Below are 25,602 nucleotides of genomic sequence, written 5' to 3' on the forward strand. Positions count from 1 at the left end.
ATGCATTGTTTTGTGTATGGTCATACCTTGAAACCTTTCAAACATGGTCAATTGAACAGGCCAATGCACATGTCTTATTGCATGTCTGTTCACGTGCATTTTACTAAACATGTGTAATCTCACTTGTAGTGGGAATATATTAATTCATGGCATGTATATACTTCAAATAAAAGCACTATACTGATCTGGATCTCAGGCCTGTGCAAATCTACAGTGCCTCATAAAACGTCTGGTCACTATCATGTCCTGAGATTCCCTTTTGAAATCGCAGAGGTAAGATATATTTATCATTCCATTCCAGCTATTACAATGACCCTGTCCTCATTTATCTCTGACCACCAGCCTCATTTGATAAAGCGATTTAAAGACACAGAGATATTAGATCATAGTGCATGGATCATATAGTCCTAACCCTAAAACCAGTCAGAGGGTGACCAGAATAGGCCTATGAATAAACAGCAACAGTTTGCCTAAAGATTAAAGGTCCTTTAGATTTGACTGGTCCAACACTGGGTTAGTTTGTTTATCCCATGTGTAACTCTGTGTTTGTGTCACACTGCTTTGCTTTATCTTGGCCAGGTTGCAGTTGTAAATGAGAACTTGTTCTCAACTGGCCTACCTGGTTAGATAAAGGTAACATTTTTTTTTTTGCTAGGGATTATATATTTACCAAATCAAATGAGACCGTAATCTCTTAATTTTATAGAAAGCACTACATTACAGCACAGCAAGTGAATCTGAATGGATGGCGGTAGTCATGGTCTTAGATGTAACACCTGTTTGGTCTGACTTTGTTTACTTCAACTGGGAGAGACAGGTTTTTATTAGTGTCTTTGAGGTCAGGGCACTATGCCCAAGGATAAAGCAGCAGACCATTAATCCCTGAGTAGAGTAGGCTAAAGTTACACATGAGCCTGTAACACCAATTAGATGTCATAATAATGAGCTGAGTGAGACAGGCCAGGCTGTGTTTCCATTGTGAGGATGAACAGAGAAACTACAGAATGTAAAATATCCCCGCATAGATTTGAAAGCGAGATGAGCTGCAAAGTGCCACGCCCCCGTTGCTCGTGTGTGTCCGGCATTGAGAACTGCCTCCATCCATATTGCCAATCAGTGCGTATTGTGCCCATACAGTATATAGAACTGTTATCTACTGTAAATTATTGGCCAAATTTCGTCTCAAGAATGGAGAAATGGATGATAGTTAATTTTGTACAATCACATCGGCTGAGTTGTCTTTCAACATATGTGGGCGGCATCTACACAGAAACGGTGTGGGAATTATGTGCCGCTCTGACAATCTCTGCGTCAAAAATAGAGAATCAAACGAAACACGGCAGCATTTCTCGACTGTGATAGGCTGAGCTTGGTGAAGTAGGCGGGCTGATTTTCTGCTGTCAGTGAAGTGCTCTTTACGAGAAGGTAGAACAGACTTCGATCAGCGACATTCACGACAACAATTAACAAACGGATAAAAAAAAGAGAAAACATAGGGTAAGTAAAATTATGAATAATTACAATTGACGGGAACACTGCAGCTCAGGTGATTATCTGGGTGGAGTTATTTGTGTATTTTTCTATGCCTCAGAGATGTAGTAATTATTGATGAATGGTTACACGTTTTTTACGGAGCAAGAACCTCACAATATGCAGAGTAAACGCAGTCCTAGTCTGGTTGACCATGAATGTAATGCGCGATATTTATTGTTCATACACTATCACAATCTGTACCCAAATTGATGTTGTTTACATATCCACAGTGGGCGTGTTTGATTCACTCTCACCACGACCAATGCAGATCATTTTCTTTGTTATGTTGCCGCAGTTGAGTTAAGGGATGCTGACTGTAGACAGGTGTCCACCGCATCACAGATGGGTCCACTCCAACAGAGCAAACATTGATCGTCGTTACATAAATGTGATATTATACAGCTTCGACATTATAAATCATCAAGATAACACCGATAGATGCATAAAGAGTGCAATGCTACAATCCCAGTGAGCACCGTCCGACTCCGAAGTCCATGGACATTGAAAAGACGTTGACATTTGGTCCGTCCGCCTTGGCCTTGATTTTTGGACGCGACCATAGATGTGTATGATTGGTTCACATTTGGTCCTGTCCGGACCTACCTTGGTCCACACAGCGGACTTGATTTGGCCCAAACATTGGTTCAGATTTGGTCCAGTCCTGACCAAATTTGGTCTTGTTTGGGGAAGGAGCTCATTCGAATAATACCCAGCATGCTTTGCAAGTGCTTTTGTTTTTGTATTTATTAGGGATCCCCATTTGCTGATGCCAAGGCAGCAGCTACTCTTCCTGGGGTCCAAAAACATTAAGGCACTTACATTACTTATAAAACAAAAGATAAAACAATACATCCTCTAATATTATTACACCACTACATATCTACATTACAAAATGTATAATACCACCATAAAACAATATTACAATGTACGTGTAGAATGCATGTACTAGTGCTTGTGTGCTTATGCATGCTTCTTTTGACATTTACATTTTGGGCTTTTAGCAGTTACTCTTGTCCAGAGCGACTTACAGTCAGTGCATTACACTATAGTACATAAACAACCACATACTATACCACAGCCATAGCAAGAAAAACTTTTCTGTAATTGTTACTGATAATGTTATTGTAGTTGAAGTGTTCTGGTTTTTTTCTGAACTTATATCACTGTCTAAGCAGTGCTTGTGATATATATGGTAGGAATAATACATAATCCATGGCCTACTGCAATCTTCAGTTTGCTCCATTTTCCTATATTAATTATAATGCTAATTATTATTATTATTAATATAATGCTTACTTCATTGATATGTGGATATCTGTATGTACAGTGCCTTGCGAAAGTATTCGGCCCCCTTGAACTTTGCGACCTTTTGCCACATTTCAGGCTTCAAACATAAAGATATAAAACTGTATTTTTTTGTGAAGAATCAACAACAAGTGGGACACAATCATGAAGTGAAACGACATTTATTGGATATTTCAAACTTTTTTAACAAATCAAAAACTGAAAAATTGGGATTGCAAAATTATTCAGCCCCCTTAAGTTAATACTTTGTAGCGTCACCTTTTGCTGCGATTACAGCTGTAAGTCGCTTGGCGTATGTCTCTATCAGTTTTGCACATCGAGAGACTGACATTTTTTCCCATTCCTCCTTGCAAAACAGCTCGAGCTCAGTGAGGTTGGATGGAGAGCATTTGTGAACAGCAGTTTTCAGTTCTTTCCACAGATTCTCGATTGGATTCAGGTCTGGACTTTGACTTAGCCATTCTAACACCTGGATATGTTTATTTTTGAACCATTCCATTGTAGATTTTGCTTTATGTTTTGGATCATTGTCTTGTTGGAAGACAAATCTCCGTCCCAGTCTCAGGTCTTTTGCAGACTCCATCAGGTTTTCTTCCAGAATGGTCTTGTATTTGGCTCCATTCATCTTCCCATCAATTTTAACCATCTTCCCTGTCCCTGCTGAAGAAAAGCAGGCCCAAACCATGATGCTGCCACCACCATGTTTGACAGTGGGGATGGTGTGTTCAGCTGTGTTGCTTTTACGCCAAACATAACGTTTTGCATTGTTGCCAAAAAGTTCAATTTTGGTTTCATCTGACCAGAGCACCTTCTTCCACATGTTTGGTGTGTCTCCCAGGTGGCTTGTGGCAAACTTTAAACAACACTTTTTATGGATATCTTTAAGAAATGGCTTTCTTCTTGCCACTCTTCCATAAAGGCCAGATTTGTGCAATATATGACTGATTGTTGTCCTATGGACAGAGTCTCCCACCTCAGCTGTAGATCTCTGCAGTTCATCCAGAGTGATCATGGGCCTCTTGGCTGCATCTCTGATCAGTCTTCTCCTTGTATGAGCTGAAAGTTTAGAGGGATGGCCAGGTCTTGGTAGATTTGCAGTGGTCTGATACTCCTTCCATTTCAATATTATCGCTTGCACAGTGCTCCTTGGGATGTTTAAAGCTTGGGAAATCTTTTTGTATCCAAATCCGGCTTTAAACTTCTTCACAACAGTATCTCGGACCTGCCTGGTGTGTTTCTTGTTCTTCATGATGCTCTCTGCGCTTTTAACGGACCTCTGAGACTATCACAGTGCAGGTGCATGTATACGGAGACTTGATTACACACAGGTGGATTGTATTTATCATCATTAGTCATTTAGGTCAACATTGGATCATTCAGAGATCCTCACTGAACTTCTGGAGAGAGTTTGCTGCACTGAAAGTAAAGGGGCTGAATAATTTTGCACGCCCAATTTTTCAGTTTTTGATTTGTTAAAAAAGTTTGAAATATCCAATAAATGTCGTTCCACTTCATGATTGTGTCCCACTTGTTGTTGATTCTTCACAAAAAAATACAGTTTTATAGCTTTATGTTTGAAGCCTGAAATGTGGCAAAAGGTCGCAAAGTTCAAGGGGGCCGAATACTTTCGCAAGGCACTGTATATGTATGTACGTTTGAAATCTGGCCATAGAACAATTACAAAAAAACTGTCTATAAAATATGTATTTTCAACGTCTGTAAAATATGTATTTTTAACATCTAGAAAATATGTGTTTTCAACGTCTGGAAAATATGCATTTTCAGCGTCTGGAAAATATGCGTTTTCAGCGTCTGGAAAATATGCGTTTTCAACGTCTGGAAAATATGCATTTTCAGCGCCTGGAAAATACGCATTTTCAACATCCGGAGAATACGCATTTTAAACGCCCAGGAAAATACGTATTTTCAATGTTCGCAAAATACGTATTTTCAATGTCCGGAAAAGACGTCTTTTCAACTTTCATTCAGAACCGATGTCAACTTAATATTGCTCACTGGAAGGCTCATCTCTACAGAGAACACAAATACCACACAATGCCCCCCCCCCCTCTCTCTCTCCTCTAGCTTACCTATTGTTAGTGAGGAGGATTCACCATCTTTATGGAATGTTTTCATTATTTATCTGCAGGTTATTGCCAAAAAGCCTACCAGTATGCAAATGAGGGAGCCAAATGAACGGCTCTCTTACCAATGTGGTTTGGTAGGCTACTGACGAGTCACTCACTTTAAAGGGATACTTCTGGAAGCCCGTTATCTACTTCCCTGGAGTCAGATGAACTTGTGGATACCATTTTTATGTCTGCGTGCAGTTTGAAGGAAGTTTCTAATTAGCATTAGCGCAATTGCTAACTAGCATTAGCGCAAGATTGGAAGTCTTTGGTAACGGCTAGCATGCCACTAAAACTACCTCTAACTTCTTAGTACTTGTTGCAGAGACATACAAATTGTATCCATGAGTTCATCTGACTCTGGGGAAGTAGATTGCCGAAATCCCGAAGTAACCCTTCAATGTCACTGTCTGGCGTATTTGTTATCCTCACAAATTATCCTGATAGGTATCAGTCTGGTGTTTTCTGTAATGACCTTAGTGATCACTGTTTTACAGCCTGTGTTCGTAATGGCTGCTCAGTAAAACGACCTGTCCTGATTTGTCATAGACACTTGCTAAAACACTTTGAGAAAGCCTTCCTTCATGAACTGTTCTCTGTAAAATTGTATAGAATCAGCTTGATCCCCTCTGTCGAAGATGCTTTCCCGCAGGAGGCCTTTTGGTAGGCCGTTATTGTAAATAAGAATTTGTTCTTAACTGACTTGCCTAGTTAAATAAAGGTTAAACAAATATAAAAAAAAATAGATCTTTAGTTTACTTGACCCGATGCGATACCATGGACATATAACTACATTGTATGTTTATGAATGACAAGGATATACAGTACAAGTCAAAAGTTTGGACACACCTACTCATTCAAGGGTTTTTCTTTATTTTTTACTATTTTCTACATTGTAGAATAATAGGGAAGACATCAAAACTATGAAAAAACACACATGAATCATGTAGTAACCCAAAAAGTGATAAACAAATCAATATATATTTTAGATTTTAGGCCCTTCAAAGTAGCCACCCTTTGCCTTGATGACAAATTTGCACACTCTTGTACCGAGAGGTGGGACAGACAGCAGACTGTCAAACCAGCAGTGTTTCCCTGTCATCGCTCAGTTTGTGATTGACAGGTGCTGGCCCTATCAGTAGATCTCTAGAAGATGCATGTTGTTTATTCTATTGGGAGAGGGCTCGGCAGACTTTTTTTCTGACTAGCAAGTTTAAAAGTAGCCTAGTTAATTGAATTGGAAAAAATACCCAGCTGAAAATGAGTCTGTAATCAGCTGTGTAGCCGATAGCCAGCGCTAGTGGTAAACACTGGTCTTGTCACACAACAAGGATTATTTAGACTGACAGACAGACAAATACACATTGTTAGATAGATACTGTAGATAAATAGGCCTTGATAGACAAACAATATGGACTTTTTTTGGTGAAATTCTAAACATTTGGCGGAGAGAAGAGCGGAGAGAAGATTTAGCAATTTATAATACATTTCATGCAATTGTACTCATTTTTGCCATGGGTTGGAGAGGAAAATGTGCTGTTTTACAGCTGATTTCTTGCAATTCTACACATTTTGCCATAGGGTGGAGAGAAATGTTTGTAGTTTTTAATATGAGATCTCAGTGAGACTAACTAACAACATCAATGGGGGCCCCCCGGCCAAAATAACAAGTTAAGATAGCTGGCCACTAAACTAATTTAGAGATATAAAACTTTTTAGCTGACATGGGTAATTGACTGACTATCAGTGACTGACATAACAAGAGTAAAACTGCAGAAATACAACCACATTTTTGCGGGGGAAATTAATCCGAGGGCCTTCAAAAGGGGGCCATGTGGCCCGCGGACCGCCAGTTGCCCATCCCTGGCCTAATGTATGCCATACAAGAAAATCTCTCTCTCTCTCAGTCGTCTGGAATGGTGGGATTATAGTGCAATCCTCCACAGATTACGGGAGACAGAGCCAGAGGGACTTGGACAGCACAGCAGTGTCTGTCCATCAAGGTTCACAAGCAATGCAGAGGCAAATAACTGCCAGTCAGTCATTCTTTACAGATTGCTATGGTACTATGAGTAGAGATGTGTGTTACAGGGAAAATCTCTCAAGTGATATTGAAGTTGGCTTTGCATGAAAGGAATGGAACTTTCTATTTTCAGTAAAACGATCCCCCATTGTGAGGTAAATCCCAAGTGACACTATATGTTTGTTGTGGGGGGAAGCTCAGTATGCCATGGCGTGCGGTTTCCTTGTCCGCTGCATGGTCTTGGTGTCAGGTCAAGGTCTGCTGATCTGTTGTGATGTCTAGCTTTCCTGTCATAAACCATCCTCATCATCTCCACTGTGAGATGCTGTCCACTGTGATCCAGGAGAACACCAGCCCTCCTCTTTCACAGTGGCCTCGGCCTCCCAACACCAGAGAGCTTAACATTAGAGGCAATGTGAGGGTGCAGTATGAGGAGGGCTGGGAGCCAGGGCCTTTGAGTAGAATGTGATGTCATCCCCATTGGATGTCACTATGGCTCAGTCTGAAGATGGGTTCTTTGGAGAAATATTTCCTAGATGACTGATGTCGAGGACTTGTTTAGTTAGGTGGATTACACACTTGTTACTCAAATCAAATGGTTAGCAGATGTTAATGCGGGTGTAGTGAAATGCTTGTGCTTCTAGTTCCGACCATGCAGTAATATCTAACAAGTAATCGAACAATTTCACAACAACTACCTTATACACACAAGTGTAAAGGAATGAATAAGAATAAGTACATAAAAATATATGAATGAGCGATGGCCGAATGGCATAGGCAAGATGCAGTAGATGGTATAGAGTACAGTATATACAGTGCCTTGCGAAAGTATTCGGCCCCCTTGAACTTTGCGACCTTTTGCCACATTTCAGGCTTCAAACATAAAGATATAAAACTGTATTTTTTTGTGAAGAATCAACAACAAGTGGGACACAATCATGAAGTGGAACGACATTTATTGGATATTTCAAACTTTTTTAACAAATCAAAAACTGAAAAGGTGGGCGTGCAAAATTATTCAGCCCCTTTACTTTCAGTGCAGCAAACTCTCTCCAGAAGTTCAGTGAGGATCTCTGAATGATCCAATGTTGACCTAAATGACTAATGATGATACATACAATCCACCTGTGTGTAATCAAGTCTCCGTATAAATGCACCTGCACTGTGATAGTCTCAGAGGTCCGTTAAAAGCGCAGAGAGCATCATGAAGAACAAGGAACACACCAGGCAGGTCCGAGATACTGTTGTGAAGAAGTTTAAAGCCGGATTTGGATACAAAAAGATTTCCCAAGCTTTAAACATCCCAAGGAGCACTGTGCAAGCGATAATATTGAAATGGAAGGAGTATCAGACACTGCAAATCTACCAAGACCTGGCCGTCCCTCTAAACTTTCAGCTCATACAAGGAGAAGACTGATCAGAGATGCAGCCAAGAGGCCCATGATCACTCTGGATGAACTGCAGAGATCTACAGCTGAGGTGGGAGACTCTGTCCATAGGACAACAATCAGTCGTATATTGCACAAATCTGGCCTTTATGGAAGAGTGGCAAGAAGAAAGCCATTTCTTAAAGATATCCATAAAAAGTGTTGTTTAAAGTTTGCCACAAGCCACCTGGGAGACACACCAAACATGTGGAAGAAGGTGCTCTGGTCAGATGAAACCAAAATTTGAAATTTTTGGCAACAATGCAAAATGTTATGTTTGGCGTAAAAGCAACACAGCTGAACACATCATCCCCACTGTCAAACATGGTGGTGGTAGCATCATGGTTTGGGCCTGCTTTTCTTCAGCAGGGACAGGGAAGATGGTTAAAATTGATGGGAAGATGGATGGAGCCAAATACAGGACCATTCTGGAAGAAAACCTGATGGAGTCTGCAAAAGACCTGAGACTGGGACGGAGATTTGTCTTCCAACAAGACAATGATCCAAAACATAAAGCAAAATCTACAATGGAATGGTTCAAAAATAAACATATCCAGGTGTTAGAATGGCCAAGTCAAAGTCCAGACCTGAATCCAATCGAGAATCTGTGGAAAGAACTGAAAACTGCTGTTCACAAATGCTCTCCATCCAACCTCACTGAGCTCGAGCTGTTTTGCAAGGAGGAATGGGAAAAAATTTCAGTCTCTCGATGTGAAAAACTGATAGAGACATACCCCAAGCGACTTACAGCTGTAATCGCAGCAAAAGGTGGCGCTACAAAGTATTAACTTAAGGGGGCTGAATAATTTTGCACGCCCAATTTTTCAGTTTTTGATTTGTTAAAAAAGTTTGAAATATCCAATAAATGTCGTTCCACTTCATGATTGTGTCCCACTTGTTGTTGATTCTTCACAAAAAAATACAGTTTTATATCTTTATGTTTGAAGCCTGAAATGTGGCAAAAGGTCGCAAAGTTCAAGGGGGCCGAATACTTTCGCAAGGCACTGTACATATGAGATAAGTAGTGTAGAGTATGTAAACATTATATAAAGTGGCATAGTTTAAAGTGACTAGTGATACATTTATTACATCCAAATTGTAATTATTAAAGTGGCTAGAGATGAGTCAATATGTTGGCAGCAGCCACTCAATGTTAGTGATGGCTGTTTAACAGTCATTGCTAGTGTCACAGTGAATAATAGAGGAGTTGTAACATTGCAATACATTTTGAAATGCTGTACCTTCTTGTCATGATGAGTGTTATGAATCTAACATGATTGTGAGTTTTTAACGTGAAAGCTAGACTAGGAATGGTAATTGCCAAGAGGATCATGTGAGTGTGAATGAGAAAGTAAAATCCATCACTATGCATAAAGGACCAGGTCAGTAACCACAAGGTCAGGGACAATGCACAGTCAGGTGGCTGTCACACACACTCCTCACAACCATTCCTCGTGCATGTCGATTTAGATGAGTGTTCACAAACTGGTGGTAAATACAGACCTCACCACTGTGCTCTGACTGAGTGACTGAGTGACTGTTTTCGGGGACTGTGTGTGTCTCCCCTGAGAGGACGAAACAGGGTGACAAAGCATTATATCAGCAGTAACTAGAGCTGGTGCCCATCATGCATGAGAGAGACATAAAAACGCAGACTCATGACGAACACTAGGAGACCTGGCAACACTTTTAACACATTAAGGCATAGTTTCCCAAACTCGGTTATGGGGCCCCCTGGGTGCACATTTTGGTTTTTGCCCTAGCACTAAACAGCTGATTTAAAGTAATAAAATATTGATGATGAGTTGGTTATTTGAATCAGCTGTGTTGTGCTAGGGCAAAAACCAAAAAGGTGCACCCAGAGGGGGCCCAGGACCGGGTTTGGGAAACCCTGCTGATTTAAGGATCATCTGAGATAAACCAGCACAAAATAAGAGATAGGTTAACCATAACTGGCTGACTACTGTTTATGCCCTGACATTAAACTGCCTGTTGGGTCAGAGAGCTAGCCCCCTCACTTAAAGATGCACAATGCGGAAATCGCTCCACCATTTCCTGGTTGCTAAAATGTCAGTTTTATGTGACAATACAAGCAAGTATAGTGTAGAGAATCATTAAACCGCTGTGATATATATTTTCCATAACCAAAAATATTGTATTTTCAGCTGTTTGAAGCTGGTGTACAAAACCGAGAGTAAAAGACACAAAAACTAAATTTAGGAACAGGAACCATAGAAATAGCGCACATAGAAAATATCTACTGCTTCTTAGACTTGCTTTCAACGAGAATGACAGATCCATAACTCACATTTTTACGTGAATTTGGTCAGGTCCCTAAAAAGTGACATATCCCAGTTTTAAAATAACAGCACAGCAATTATAGAGATGAACTGCTGTTTAAATAACCCACAAGGTAAAACAAAAAGTGGAAACTTATATTAAAAAGGCCATTTGGCCAGAGAGATAGTGACTAGTGAACCTGTGCTGATCTTTCACTCTGTGCTCTGTCACTGATGAGATATATCACTGTTATGGTCCACTGTTATGGTCCACTGAGTCTGCAGTGTTTCCCCTATATAAATCGTGGCTACCACTTAGTACTGAGTGTTTAGTGCGGTTTCGGTTCAGTTTCGTTTTTTATAATGTAGATGTATAGATGTAGACCATTGGGGGCTGCTGAGGGGAGGACGGCTCATAATAATGGCTGGAACAGAGCGAATGGAATGGCATCAAACCATGTGTTTGATGTATTTGATACCATTCCACTAATTCCTCTACAGCCATAACCATGCACCTGTCCTGCCCAATTAAGGTGCCACCATCCTCCTGTGATGTAGATATAACTAATGCTGAATGGCCAATAGTACTTTAATCAGGTGACTCATGCTACTGTAATAACTTATTCAATTCAAATCAGGTTGGAAACACCTGTGAACGAACCTAGTGCGGCGGATCAAAGGTCTGTAGGTGGGTGTAGTTATGTTAGTCATCTAGTGTTGGCAGTTAAGAGGTTAGCTGATACAAACAGTATCTGTCAATATAGTGACTGAAAGTGGGTGAGTACAGTACCTATATTGCTGTGTGAACTACTGGATCAATATGCATTTTACGGTTATATGGGGGAAATACAATATGGCAATGTGAGGGGGGTAAAGAGGCTTACTGAGGGCATTTTGTGTATACTGAACTCCCCCCCCCCCCCCCCCCTTGAACAATTATGTTGTTTTGGATGGTAGGATAAAGCCGGGGATCCCCTGCCGAGCTGCTGGCCTAGGCCCACTTTATGTGTTACTCTGTACTGTCAGTGTGTTAGGCAATGCTGTGTGTTACAGTAAACCTGCTGTGGTTTTTGGGATGATTGCGTGACAGACAGAGGGGGGATTTAGTGAATATAATATAACAGGGCCTGGCTGCATGTGGAAGTGGGGACTAGGGTTGACTCTAGCTAGCACTAATCCCCATGCAGCAGTACCAGCTGGTCTCTCAGGCTTTTACACTCAATCTGAGCATAAAGCAGAATTATGCTCCTTTATGTTAAATAGGAAATTGCACTCAAAGTTGCACTCAACTGGGAAGCTCTACATCAAATCTAATCAAAGTTTATTTGTCACAAGCGCCAAATACAACAGGTATAGTAGACCTTACAGTGAAACTCTTACTTACAAGCCCTAACCAACAGTGCAATTTAAGTAAAAAAAAAAGGTATTAAGTAAAAAAATAAGGTATTAAGTAAAAAAAGAGATAAGTAAAGAAATATAAAAGAAAACAGTAAAATGACAGTGAAAATAACAGTAGCGAGGCTATATACAGGTGGTACCGTTACAGATTCAATGGGCGGGGGCACCGGTTAGTCGGGCTAATTGAGGTAATATGTACATGTAGGTATAGTTAAAGTGACTAGGCATAGACGATAAACAGAAAGTAGCAGTAGCGGGGGTTGGTGGGTGGGAGGTGTCGGGACACAATGCAAATAGTCCGGGTAGCCATTTGATTACCTGTTCAGGAGTCTTATGGCTTGGGGGTAAAATCTGTTGAGAAACCTTTTGGTCCTAGACTTGGCGCTCCGGTACCGCTTGCCATGCGGTAGCAGAGAGGTGGGGGGTGGCTGTGGTCTTTGACAATTTTTTGGGGCCTTCCTCTGACACCGCCTGGTGTAGAGGTCCTGGATGGCAGGCATCTTAGCCCCAGTGATGCACTGGGCCGTACGCACTACCCTCTGTAGTGCATTTCCGTCAGAGGCCGAGCAGTTGCCGTACCGGGCAGTGATGCAACCAGTCAGGATGCTCTCAATGTTTCAGTTGTAGAACCTTTCTCCTGAGGGGGAATAGGTTGTGTTGTGCCCTCTTTATGACCGTCTTTGTGTGTTTGGACCATTCTAGTTTGTTGGTGATGTGGACACCAAGGAACTTTAAGCTCTCAACATGCTCCACTACAGCCCAGTCGATGAGAATGGGGGCGTGCTCTGTCTTCCTTTTCCTGTAGTCCACAATCATCTCCTTTGTCTTGATTACGTTGAGGGATAGGTTGTTATTCTGGCACCACCCGGCCAGGTCTCTGACCTCCTCCATATAGGCTGTCTCGTCTTTGTCAGTGATCAGGCCTACCGCCGTTGTGTCATCTGCAAACTTAATGATAGTGTTGGAGTCATGCCTGGCCATGCAGTCGTTGGTGAACAGGGAGTACAGGAGGGGACTGAACATGCATCCCTGAGGGGCTCCAGTGTTGAGGATCAGCGTGGCAGATGTGTTGCTACCTACCCTCACTGGGGGCAGCCTGTCAGGAAGTCCAGAATCCAGTTTCAGAGGGAGATGTTTAGTCCTAGGATCCTTAGTTTAGTGATGAGCTTTGAGGGCACTATGGTGTCGAACGCTGAGCTGTTGTCAATTAATCGCATTCTCATGTAGGTGTTCCTTTGTCCAGGTGGGAAAGGGCAGTGTGGAGTGCAATAGAGATTGCATGATCTGTTTGAGCGGTATGCAAATTGGAGTGGGTCTAGGGTAGCAGTCAGACTGGGGGATGTAGCAGTCAGACTGGGGGATGTAGCAGTCAGACTGGGGGATGTAGCAGTCCAGAACCTAATCATGTGATGAGGTAAGACAATGATGTGTGGCAGATAGAATGTTGTACCACTAAATGTATACTACAAAATGTACTGTCACAACCTATTTAATACTAATGATTGAATAATTGTATTTCTCCTTTTTTTGTTTGCTTTTATTTTTCTGTGTTTTATTTTTGTGTTATTTCTATTCATGTTTATGTTATGACTTGTCCGCTCTTCTCCCAACCATAGGGTGGGTGGATGGGCATGAAAAGATTGTTCCTGTATTAAGAATTACTGTTACTGTTACTAAATATTGTTATTGTGCGGGAATAATTGTAATGAATGGAGTTACCTTCAAAGGGAAGTTAGAGGTAGAGAGGACTCTCTTTGAATGAAAACAAATGTATATAGAAGGGAAAAGGCTTCTGAAACAGTCTAAATTCAGGGTTCATTAGAAGAGAGAAAAGACAGCCTAATTGATTGAATGGGGATCAGAGAACATAAAGGATTGAAGAGAAGCAAGACTGATATGGTAAGCAGAACTTTTAAAGGAAGAGGGGTATAAAATGATATACAGCAGAGTAGATTAAGATTTGGAGGTGGAGATTGAGTTCAGAAAGAGGGGGGTCGTTCTACTCTTCGCAAAGAGTACCCCTTTGATATTTTAGGTATAAATTGTGCACCAATATCGAATTTTAAAAGCCTTTTATATTAAATGAAATTAACTTTAATATAGACCACATGCAAAATGTAATAAATCTAGTGATTAATTTATCAGTCCCTCACTTTATGGTCAACCCTGTTACGTGAACTGAACTGAACTTTTAATATGATGAAACTATTCCTTTTCAAAAGTTATTTTCAAAAGAAACATTGAACATCTAATAGTCAAATCATAGTGTAAAAGCAGGTTAGCTGGGTATACCCTTTTTGTAACATGTCTGGTGTTTTGTGGTGTAAAACTGAAAGGGTTGAGCATAACAACTCTGTTACCTATAGATAGACAGGCTGGAAATGTTTTAACAATTTCATTTGTTTTGTGGTGTAAAACTGAAAGGGTTGAGCATAACATCTCTGTTACCCATAGATAGACAGGCTGGAAATGTTTTAACAATTTCATTTGTTTTGTGGTGTAAAACTGAAAGGGTTGAGCATAACACGTCAGCTCTGTTACCCATAGATAGACAGGCTGGAAATGTTTTAACAATTTCATTTGTTTTGTGAAGCCCCTCCCTGTTACAGACAACTAGTTTCCATTCTTCCTCTCACAAGGGAATGTTTGGCTGATTTAAGAGGAAATCGTCAATGCTGTTACTGTCAACCCTGTTACATTATTTGGCACTTAGTAGGCACTTACTGAACTCTTTATTTAACCTCTTTATTACAGAATGTTAAAATGTGTGAAATATTTTATTTTTCAAAGTTACACTACCCAAAAAGTACTCAGTTGATGGAGCGACACAGGGACATTAATCTGATGTTTGTATGCATCTTTCCTACATTGGATGGATGCACAAACGCTGAGCTGTGATTTAGCTATTTTATTAACTGCTGTGGTCCTGCCTGAATGCATGCTTGTTTGCCGCGTTTTGACAGTGAATTTTGATGAGGTTTATGTGTGTCACGCAGTATTTTCTCTCTCCTAGGAGCTGCTACAAATTGTGTCAATGTAGTGATCTGACTATTCCTACTGTACTTAGTGTGGCTTCTCCTAAAACAATGGGGCACAGTTTCAACCATGGCCAACAAACACTGTACATACTCAAATCTGCAGGCTGGTGCACAATAGCAGCATGGAGATACTTGTTTGAGTGTGTTTGTGTGTGCCTGTGTGTTTGTGGATGTGTGTGTTTGTGTAGTGTCCGGACAGTGATCGCTTGTTCATGTGTGAAGGAAGAGAGCGTGATGAGTGGAGGGGACGGAGGAAAAAAGGATGAAGATGTGGGTGTGCATGTCTATCTGTGTGGCCGTGAGTGTGAGGAGTTCCACTGATAGACCATTTGTGTAGAGCAGCTCTCAACGTATGTATTAGTTTCGCTGTCTTTCTCACAAAGATAAACTCATTATGAGGAGTAAATGGTGCATTGTGAAGAGAGGAGAATGTCCTCCCTCTTTAAAGCGAGCTTGGATGCTTCTATCCCCTACTGCACTGTAGCACGCAGGGCTGGATCACGTAAGGCAAAGAAAAGCATGTGGTTTTGCAACAAAGTAGCAATAGCTACCCTCTTTTACAATAATTTGAAATTATAATCCAGGGTAATTCATTAAATGAATAACTTCCACGGTTTAGACAGTGAACCCTTCAGGTTCCTTGCATAGGCGTAGTGAGTACTCCATTCATTGGTTACTGTACTGTATGTGTTCAGTACACCCGAATGGCTTTCTCCGCCTTTTGGGACACAATGGTGGGGTTCCAGGTCATCTTTATTGCACTGCTCAGGCTATCAGATCTAACAGCAGCTGGAAACCACTTTCATATGATAGCATATTGCAGTCTTCTGCACAGCGCCAAAAAAGATGCCCTGGAACGTGGCCAGTAACTGGCTTTGATTACACAGCTGCTTGTCGGAACCACCTCTCTCAAAGGGAAGCGCTCTGGAACGACCCCTGATGCCTCACCTGGTGCAGGTTAAGGACTGAACATGTCTTATTAGTCTCAGGTGTGTGTCTGCTCTTATCTCAGACAGCGTCTCACTCTCACAACTCCACCTCAACCATGCTGATTTCATTACGATTACAACACTCTCGTCCAGGAAGTCTAATTTCCAGGTTCATCGGAACACTGACACCCTTTTATATCAAACTAGGAACACTCTTCCATGCTCAGGAAGCAGTGGTTCACACAGAGTTTGATGCTGTTACTCACCTGAAGTGTTTATAATTTACCCATTTAACTACAGTGTTGTGACCCAGGGAGAAATTAGTCATCAATTAATGATGTTATATGCTGTCAAACCAGTGGAAATATGACTACCCAATTTATGTCAACATCAAGTAATATCTGTGTGATATCTTTGCAACTATGCAATAATGCAGCACAAATAACGCAACACTTTCAGTGTTACATAATTGTTGTTACTGTGCCAAAAATAAGATAGAATATGTCTCCAACCATGAAAAGGCCAAATATTGGTTTATTGGTAGGACCAGATGGCCGACGATATAGCAGAGAGGAGCAGTGATATCTTATGAAAATAACTAAAGAAGCCAAACTGAGCTTGGCCCCACTAAGTGAGCTGCATGGCACTGCAGCAAACTTTCATAATAGTGGCACATGAAGGAGAGGAGAGAGCAGAGCATGACTCTTTATTTAATTAATTTTTTTATTTAACCTTTATTTAACTAGGCAAGTCAGTTAAGAACAAATTCTTATTTTCAATGACGGCCTAGGAACAGTGGGACAACTGTCTTGTTCAGGGGCAGAACGACATATTTGTACCTTGTCAGCTCGGGGGTTTGAACTTGCAACCTTCCGGTTACTAGTCCAACACTAGGCTACCCTGCCGCCTGTCAGTAGCTGATCACTACGGGGGGTCTTTACTTAACAGGCAGATAGTACCCTGTGAGAAATTAGAGCAATGCAAAAACCACAGCATGACAACTTGTCTGTTGGCCTGAATAGGCCTAGTTTATAATGTGTTCTGCAGTGGTGGTGGGTACTAATGTAGGGTCAGGACAGCTAGCTGCAGTGGGGGAAAGAGGATGTGGGAGAGACTGCAGGAGGAGACTGTCCCCGATTATGGTGACATCGTTCATTGATATGTTTTACGGTTCCAGACATTTTTTGATTTTACATGGACTCTGTTCTGGTCTCTTCCCAGAGCCACTGTGTCTAGTTTAACGACACAATGTAGACCCATGAGTTTTGGCTGGCAATAACCCAGTCTTTTGTCAAACCCTGTTCTTATTGTGGGCTGGGGGATGGTGTTTGTCAGCTAGGCTATATCCCCCACTGGGAGATTACCTTTTGGCCTAAATACCCCCCATGTTAAAGAGGCAGTGGTTTGTCTGCTGCTGGATTTAGTAGGGTGCACATATGGTGACAACCATTAGCCAAGATCAGCCATCAATATGAACTTTGATTGGTGGGCCTGAAAACAAGTATGCAGTTGTGGAATGCAGTATTGGTTTAGCACCAAATATTCTACTGATGGATGATGATAATAATGTGTATGATGATGATGCTGATGACCTGTGACCTCTAACCTCTGTGGTCTCTCCCTTTCAGGATAATGGACCTAAGCTTGCATGACGCTCTCACGGACGGGGCGCCTAAGTCAGGACCGGACAGCCTGGTGAGGAGGGACTTCATGGCCTCCCTTGAGAAAGAAACTTTTGATGACAAAGTGGGCGAGACTGTAGGAAAGACTGACTACCGCCCTCTGCTGGACGGAAAGGATGGGAAAGGTAAGCTGGGATGCAGGATGCAGACTTTGTGGTATTGGGAAAACCCATAGAGAATTGGGGCAGCAGAGACAATCGAGTGAGAGGATTTTGCTGGTTGTTTTACTCAGTAAAGGCAAACATTGTGATGTATAGCTGGATGGCAGCTGCTTGCCTTACAGCTGAAATCCCTTCCCCCAATGTAATCCTTTGTATCTATGCAGATTATCCATATCTCATGTAAGCATACAAAATAACATGCACATATGCTTTTTATATATAGCATATACAGTACTCTGTGTGTACAGTATGGTATGTGTATTGTGTAAGTGAATGTGTTGAATCATGGAGAGAGCGGAGACCTAAGGGACAGAGGAACCAGGCCAGACAATGTTCAGGAACAGAACCACTCCCATCCAGCTCCTGCTATTTACTCTGCTCTCTTCCTGCCACAGCTCAGGCTGCATGAATACTGTCTGATTTTAAACAAGTATGTGTGTGTGTGTGTGTGTGTGTGTGTGTGTGTGTGTGTGTGTGTGTGTGTGTGTGTGTGTGTGTGTGTGTGTGTGTGTGTGTGTGTGTGTGTGTGTGTGTGTAGGGACAATGTCTATATACAGTGCATTCGGAAAGTATTCAGACCCCTTGACTTTTCCCAGATTTTGTTAAATTACAGCCCTATTCTAAAATGGATTAAATACAATCTACACACAATACCCCATAATAACATTATTATTATTATTATTGCAAGTTTGTTATAACTAAAAACAGAAATACCTTATTTACATAAGTATTAAGACAGTTTGGCTATGAGACTCCAAATTGAGCTCAGGTGCAACCTGTTTCCCTTGATCATCCTTGAGCTGTTTCTACAACTTGATTGGAGTCCACTTGTGGTAAATTCTATTGATTGGACATGATTTGTAAAGGCACACACCTGTCTATTTAAGGTTCCATAGTTGACAGTGCATGTCAGAGCAAAATCCAAGCCATGAGGTCGAAAGAATTGTCCGTAGAGCTCTGAGACAGGATTATGTCGAGGCACAGATCTGGAGAAGGGTACCAAAACATATCTTTGCCATTAAAGGTCCACAAGAACACAGTGGCCTCCAGCATTCTTAAATTGAAGAAGTTTGTACTGACTCTAAAGGGTCTGAATACTTATCTAAATTTGATATTTCAGTTTTTTGTTTTTAATACATTTCTGTACCTGTTTTTTCTTTGTAATCATTGTGATATTTTGTGTAGATTGATAAGAGAAAAAAACATGTAATCCATTTTAGAATAAGGCTGTGACTTTACAATATGTGGAAAAAGTCAAGGGGTCTGAATACTTTCCGAATGCATTGTAAAAACGAGTCATTGCAGTTATTGGGATCACTGTGATTGAGTGGTAATGTGCACTGATGTTATTATGATTGGGTTTTTCCTGAACTTCTTGGGTGGCAACTTCCCCCTGACTCACTGAGAGAAAAAAAATGGCTACTGGAAAAGTCCTGTGTTTGTTTCCCTCTGCCAAGAAAGTACTTCACAGTTCATGAGAACTGTCATGAGCATGAGGGGAAATTCACTCCTTTGGGCCATACCGTCACTGTTGTTCACCCTCAAATTTAGTTGTTTATTGTGAAGTATGGGGATCGCTGAATTATCCGCTTTTGGCTATGTTGGATGGCAATTGGTATTTTAGCCCCGGAGTAAAATAGCTAATTTGCACAGAAATAACAACAGAGAAACTGAGAAAAAAAATGTAAGAACAAAAAGCTCAGTGAATGAAGATTCTGTTTTATAGCTATACAATTGGACAACGCTGCTTCTCACAGTAACAGTAGAAGAACCAAATATGACAGAATATGATAAAGCTCATATGTACAGTGATTAGTGGTCTGGTCTAAAAAATATCCCAATGCCCTAGGGCAGTGATTGGGGACACTGCCCTGTGTAAGGTGCCGTCTTTCGGGTGGGACGTTAAACGGGTGTCCTGACTCTCTGAGGTCATTAAAGATCCCATGGCACTTATCGTAAGAGTAGGGGTGTTAACCCCGGTGTCCTGACTCTCTGAGGTCATTAAAGATCCCATGGCACTTATCGTAAGAGTAGGGGTGTTAACTCCGGTGTCCTGACTCTCTGAGGTCATTAAAGATCCCATGGCACTTATCGTAAGAGTAGGGGGGTTAACCCCGGTGTCCTGGCTAAATTCCCAATCCGGCCCTCAAACCATCATGGTCACCTAATAATCCCCAGTTTACAATTGGCTCATTCATCCCCCTCCTCTCCCCTGTAACTATTCCCCAGGTCGTTGCTGTAAATGAGAACGTGTTCTCAGTCAACTTACCTGGTAAAATAACGGATAAATAAAAATAAAATAAATTAGTCTCCTCCACTCCAGATAGTATCCTTTCTCCCAGGCAGTTCTTTCAGATACAGCCCTCTAACCACAGACATGGTCTCATTATACCGCAGACTGACCGCACTCCCAGCACCAAAAGCACTCATACTCTCTACCTCTCTGGAATGGGTCCTATGTGTAGCTGGTAGTCAGGCACAGGACAGCAGATATGAGTAATCAACATTCTTTTACTCAAAATAATAAATATACAAAGTAACAAATACACGTACACCATGACAGACCGAAAATACAATAAACAATCACTCACAAAAACCCATGGGGGAACAGAGGGTTAAATAATAAACAAGTAATTGTGGGATTGAAATCAGGTGTGTAAAACAAAGACAAACAAATGGAAAATGAAAAATGGATCGGCAGTGGCTAGAAGGACGGTGACGTTGACCGCCGAACGCTGCCCGAACAAGCAGGGGGACCGACTTCGGCGCAAGTCGTGACACCCTCTCTTTCTCTACCTCTCTCTGGCTCCAGCCGCGTGCCAACACCGACATCGGGGACGAATCGGGGACGCAGCAACGAAGGGTCCAGGACGTCCTCCACCGGCACCCAGCATCTCTCCTCTGGACCGTACACCTCCCACTCCACAACGTACTGAGACCCCTCGCCCGACGCCTTGAGTCCAGGATAGCTCGAACAGCATATGCCAGGGCCCCCTCCATGTCCAGAGGGGGCGGAGGAACCTCCCGCAGCTCAGCTTCCTGGAGTTGACCAGCCAACATCGGCCTAAGGAGAGACACATGGGATGAGGGATTAATACGATAATCTGGGGGAAGCTGTAACCTGTAGCATACCTCGTTCAGTCTCCTCAGGACTTTTAATGGCCCCACAAACCACAGACCCAGCTTCCGGCAGGGCAGGCGGAGGGGCAGGTTTCAGGTCGAGAGCCAGACCCGGTCCTCCGGTGCAAACACCGGGGCCTCGCTGCAGTGGCGGTCAAGCGCCCTCTTTTTGCCCGTTGTAGGTGCACATGGGCGGCGTCCCAGGTCTCCTCCAAGCGCTTGAACCATTCGTCCAACGCAGGAGCTTCGATCTGGCTCTTGATGCCACTGTGCCAGAACCGGCTGATATCCCAGTACGCACTGGAAAGGAGAGAGGTTAGTGGAGGAGTGGCGGAGTGAGTTTTGGGCCATCTCTGACCAGGGGATGAACGGCGCCCACTCCCCCGGCCGGTCCTGGCAATATGACCGCAGAAACCTACCCACATCCTGGTTTATTCTCTCCACCTGCTCGTTACTCTCGGAGTGAAAACCGGAGGTGAGGCTGACCGAGACCCCCAGACGTTCCATGAACGCTCTCCAGACCCTGGACGTGAACTGGGGACCTCGATCAGAGACTATGTCTTCAGGCACCCCGTAGTGCCGGAAGACATGAGTGAACAGGGCCTCCGCAGTCTGTAGGGCCGTAGGGAGACCGGGCAAAGGGGGGAGACGGCAGGACTTAGAAAACCGATCTACAATGACCAGGATCGTGGTGTTCCCCTGTGAGGGAGGAAGATCCGTCAGGATGTCCACCGACAGGTGCGACCACGGCCGTTGTGGGACGGGTACGGGTTGTAATTTCCCTCTGGGCAGTTGCCTGGGAGCCTTGCACTGGGCGCACACTGAGCAGGAGGAAACATAAACCCTCATGTCCTTTGCCAAGGTGGGCCACCAGTACTTCCCACTAAGACAACGCACCATCCGCCCGATGCCATAATGACCAGAGGAGGGTGACGTATTGGCCCAATAAATCAAACGGTCGCAGACATCAGACGGAACGTACAGGCGCCCAGCTGGACACTGGGGGGGAAGTGGGCTCTTTGCGTAACGCCTACGCGATGTCCGCGTCCAGCTCCCACACCACCGGTGCCACCAGGCAAGAGGCCGGAAGTATGGGAGTGGGATCCATGGACCATTCCTCTGTGTCATACATCCGGGATAGTGCGTCTGCCTTAGCTTTCTGGGAACCTGGTCTGTAGGATAGTGTGAAAACAAAACGGGTAAAGAACATGGCCCACCTTGCCTGGCGAGGGTTCAGTCTCCTCGCCGCCCGGATGTACTCCAGATTGCGGTGGTTAGTCCAGAAGAGAAAAGGGTGTTGTCCTCGCCTTCAAAGCCTTGACAACAGCCAACAACTCCCGGTACCCCACATCATAGTGTTGCTCCGCCGGGCTGAGCTTTTTCGAAAAGAAGGCACAGGGGCAGAGCTTTGGTGGCTTGCCCAAGCGCTGAGAGAGCACGGCTCCTATCCCAACCTCGGACGCGTCGACCTCCACTATGAACGCCAAAGAGGGATCCGGATGAGCCAGCACGGGAGCCGAGGTAAACAGAGCCTTCAGGTGACCAAAAGCCCTGTCTGCCTCAGCCGAACACTGCAGCCGCACCGGTCCTCCCTTCAACAGTGAGGTAATGGGAGCTGCTACCTGACCAAACCCCCGGGTAAACCTCCGGTAGTAGTTGACAAACCCCATAAACCGCTGCACTTCCTTTACCGTGGTGGGAGTAGGCCAATTACGCACGGCTGAAATGCTGTCACTCTCCATATCCACCCCTGACGTGGAAATGTGGTACCCTAAGAAGGAGACGGACTGTTGGAAGAACAGACATTTCTCAGCCTTGACGTACAGGTCATGCTCCAACAGTCGACCAAGCACCCTGCGCACAAGGGACACATGCTCGGCGCCTGTAGCGGAGTATATCAGAATGTCATCAATATACACCACTACACTCTGCCCGTGCAGGTCCCGGAAAATCTCATCAACAGAGGCCTGGAAGACTGATGGAGCATTCATCAACCCAAACCGCATGACGAGGTACTCATAGTGCCCTGAGGTGGTACTAAACACTATCTTCCACTCGTCTCCCCCCCCCCCCCCCCCCTGGATACGCACCAGGTTGTAAGCAATCCTGAGATCCAATTTTGTGAAGAAGCGCACCCCGTGCATTGCCTCGATCGCACTGGCGGTGAGAGGCAGTGAGTAGCTGTACCTCACAGTGATCTGATTGATCCCTCGATAGTCAATACACGGGCGCAAACCCCCATCCTTCTTCATCACAAAAAATAAACTTGAGGAGGCAGGTGAAGTGGAGGGCCGAATGTATCCCTGCCCCAGGGATTCGGAGACATGTTTCCATAGCCACCGTCTCCTCCTGTGACAGAGGATACACGTACTTCGCACAATACCCCCGTCGATGAGGTGGTCATTTAGTCGCCCTCTTCTTACAGAAGGCGAGAGCCAAATCGGCATATTCTGAGGGGATGTGCACGGTGCAGACCTGGTCTGGACTCCACCGTAGTCGCACCGATGGAACCCCCCGCACACCTCCTTGAGAACTCTCGTGACCACCCCTTGAGAGCACTCTGTAGCCACAAAATAGTGGGGTCATGATGGGCCAACCAGGGTAAGCCCAGCACCAAGGGAAATGCAGGAGAGGAAGGAAGAGGAAGAGAGGAAAAGGAAGAGACTTATTCTCTCCTCATGACCCTCCTGCGTAACCATGTCAAGTGGAGCGGTGGCCTCCGTAATCAGCCCTGACCCTAATGGTTGACTATCTAGGGCGTGCACAGGGAAAGGCATATCCACAGGAACAAGGAGAATCCCTAAAATATGAGCAAATGAACGGTCAATAAAGTTCCCAGCTGCACCTGAATCTACTAGTGCCTTATGCTGGGAATGTGGGGAAAACTCAGGAAATGAAATAAACACATACAGTGCCTTGCGAAAGTATTCGGCCCCCTTGAACTTTGCGACCTTTTGCCACATTTCAGGCTTCAAACATAAAGATATAAAACTGTATTTTCTTGTGAAGAATCAACAACAAGTGGGGCACAATCATGAAGTGGAACGACATTTATTGGATATTTCAAACTTTTTTAACAAATCAAAAACTGAAAAATTGGGCGTGCAAAATTATTCAGCCCCCTTAAGTTAATACTTTGTAGCGCCACCTTTTGCTGCGATTACAGCTGTAAGTCGCTTGGGGTATGTCTCTATCAGTTTTGCACATCGAGAGACTGAATTTTCTTCCCATTCCTCCTTGCAAAACAGCTCGAGCTGTGAGTGAGGTTGGATGGAGAGCATTTGTGAACAGCAGTTTTCAGTTCTTTCCACAGATTCTCGATTGGATTCAGGTCTGGACTTTGACTTGGCCATTCTAACACCTGGATATGTTTATTTTTGAACCATTCCATTGTAGATTTTGCTTTATGTTTTGGATCATTGTCTTGTTGGAAGACAAATCTCCGTCCCAGTCTCAGGTCCTTTGCAGACTCCATCAGGTTTTCTTCCAGAATGGTCCTGTATTTGGCTCCATCCATCTTCCCATCAATTTTAACCATCTTCCCTGTCCCTGCTGAAGAAAAGCAGGCCCAAACCATGATGCTGCCACCACCATATTTGACGGTGGGGATGGTGTGTTCAGCTGTGTTGCTTTTACGCAAAACATAACATTTTGCATTGTTGCCAAAAATTTCAATTTTGGTTTCATCTGACCAGAGCACCTTCTTCCACATGTTTGGTGTGTCTCCCAGGTGGCTTGTGGCAAACTTTAAACAACACTTTTTATGGATATCTTTAAGAAATGGCTTTCTTCTTGCCACTCTTCCATAAATGCCAGATTTGTGCAATATACGACTGATTGTTGTCCTATGGACAGAGTCTCCCACCTCAGCTGTAGATCTCTGCAGTTCATCCAGAGTGATCATGGGCCTCTTGGCTGCATCTCTGATCAGTCTTCTCCTTGTATGAGCTGAAAGTTTAGAGGGACAGCCAGGTCTTGGTAGATTTGCAGTGGTCTGATACTCCTTCCATTTCAATATTATCGCTTGCACAGTGCTCCTTGGGATGTTTAAAGCTTGGGAAATCTTTTTGTATCCAAATCCGGCTTTAAACTTCTTCACAACAGTATCTCGGACCTGCCTGGTGTGTTCCTTGTTCTTCATGATGCTCTCTGCGCTTTTAACGGACCTCTGAGACTATCACAGTGCAGGTGCATGTATACGGAGACTTGATTACACACAGGTGGATTGTATTTATCATCATTAGTCATTTAGGTCAACATTGGATCGTCAGAGATCCTCAGTGAACTTCTGGAGAGAGTTTGCTGCACTGAAAGTAAAGGGGCTGAATAATTTTGCACGCCCAATTTTTCCGTTTTTGATTTGTTAAAAAAGTTTGAAATATCCAATAAATGTCGTTCCACTTCATGATTGTGTCCCACTTGTTGTTGATTCTTCACAAAAAAATACAGTTTTATATCTTAATGTTTGAAGCCTGAAATGTGGCAAAAGGTCGCAAAGTTCAAGGGGGCCGAATACTTTCGCAAGTCACTGTACATGTGAGCAACAGGGGTTGCCGACTCACCTGGGGTGACACAATA

At 43.3% G+C, this 25,602-nt stretch overlaps 1 protein-coding gene across 23 annotated transcripts in view; it reads left to right on the forward strand.

The window, feature by feature from the left end:
• Window positions 1-1,072: 1,072 nt before the first annotated feature.
• The window catches only part of map4l (microtubule associated protein 4 like), a 77,205-nt gene continuing 52,675 nt past the window's right edge, over window positions 1,073-25,602 (forward strand). For 12 of the 23 annotated variants that reach the window (XM_090182377.1, XM_090182378.1, XM_090182379.1 and 9 more), the window contains exons 1-2: window positions 1,332-1,497; window positions 17,690-17,868. In XM_090182377.1, the coding sequence (XP_090038503.1) occupies window positions 17,694-17,868 (175 nt within the window). In that variant the 5' untranslated portion in view covers window positions 1,332-1,497; window positions 17,690-17,693. Of the gene's footprint in view, window positions 1,498-17,689; window positions 17,869-25,602 lie in introns of all 23 variants that reach the window. The other 11 variants (XM_036986010.2, XM_036986011.2, XM_036986012.2 and 8 more) reach the window with 1 other exon arrangement.

Source organism: Oncorhynchus mykiss, chromosome 8 (genome assembly GCF_057628025.1).
Source record: "Oncorhynchus mykiss isolate SJ-2025 chromosome 8, ASM5762802v1, whole genome shotgun sequence".
Taxonomy (NCBI): domain Eukaryota; kingdom Metazoa; phylum Chordata; class Actinopteri; order Salmoniformes; family Salmonidae; genus Oncorhynchus; species Oncorhynchus mykiss.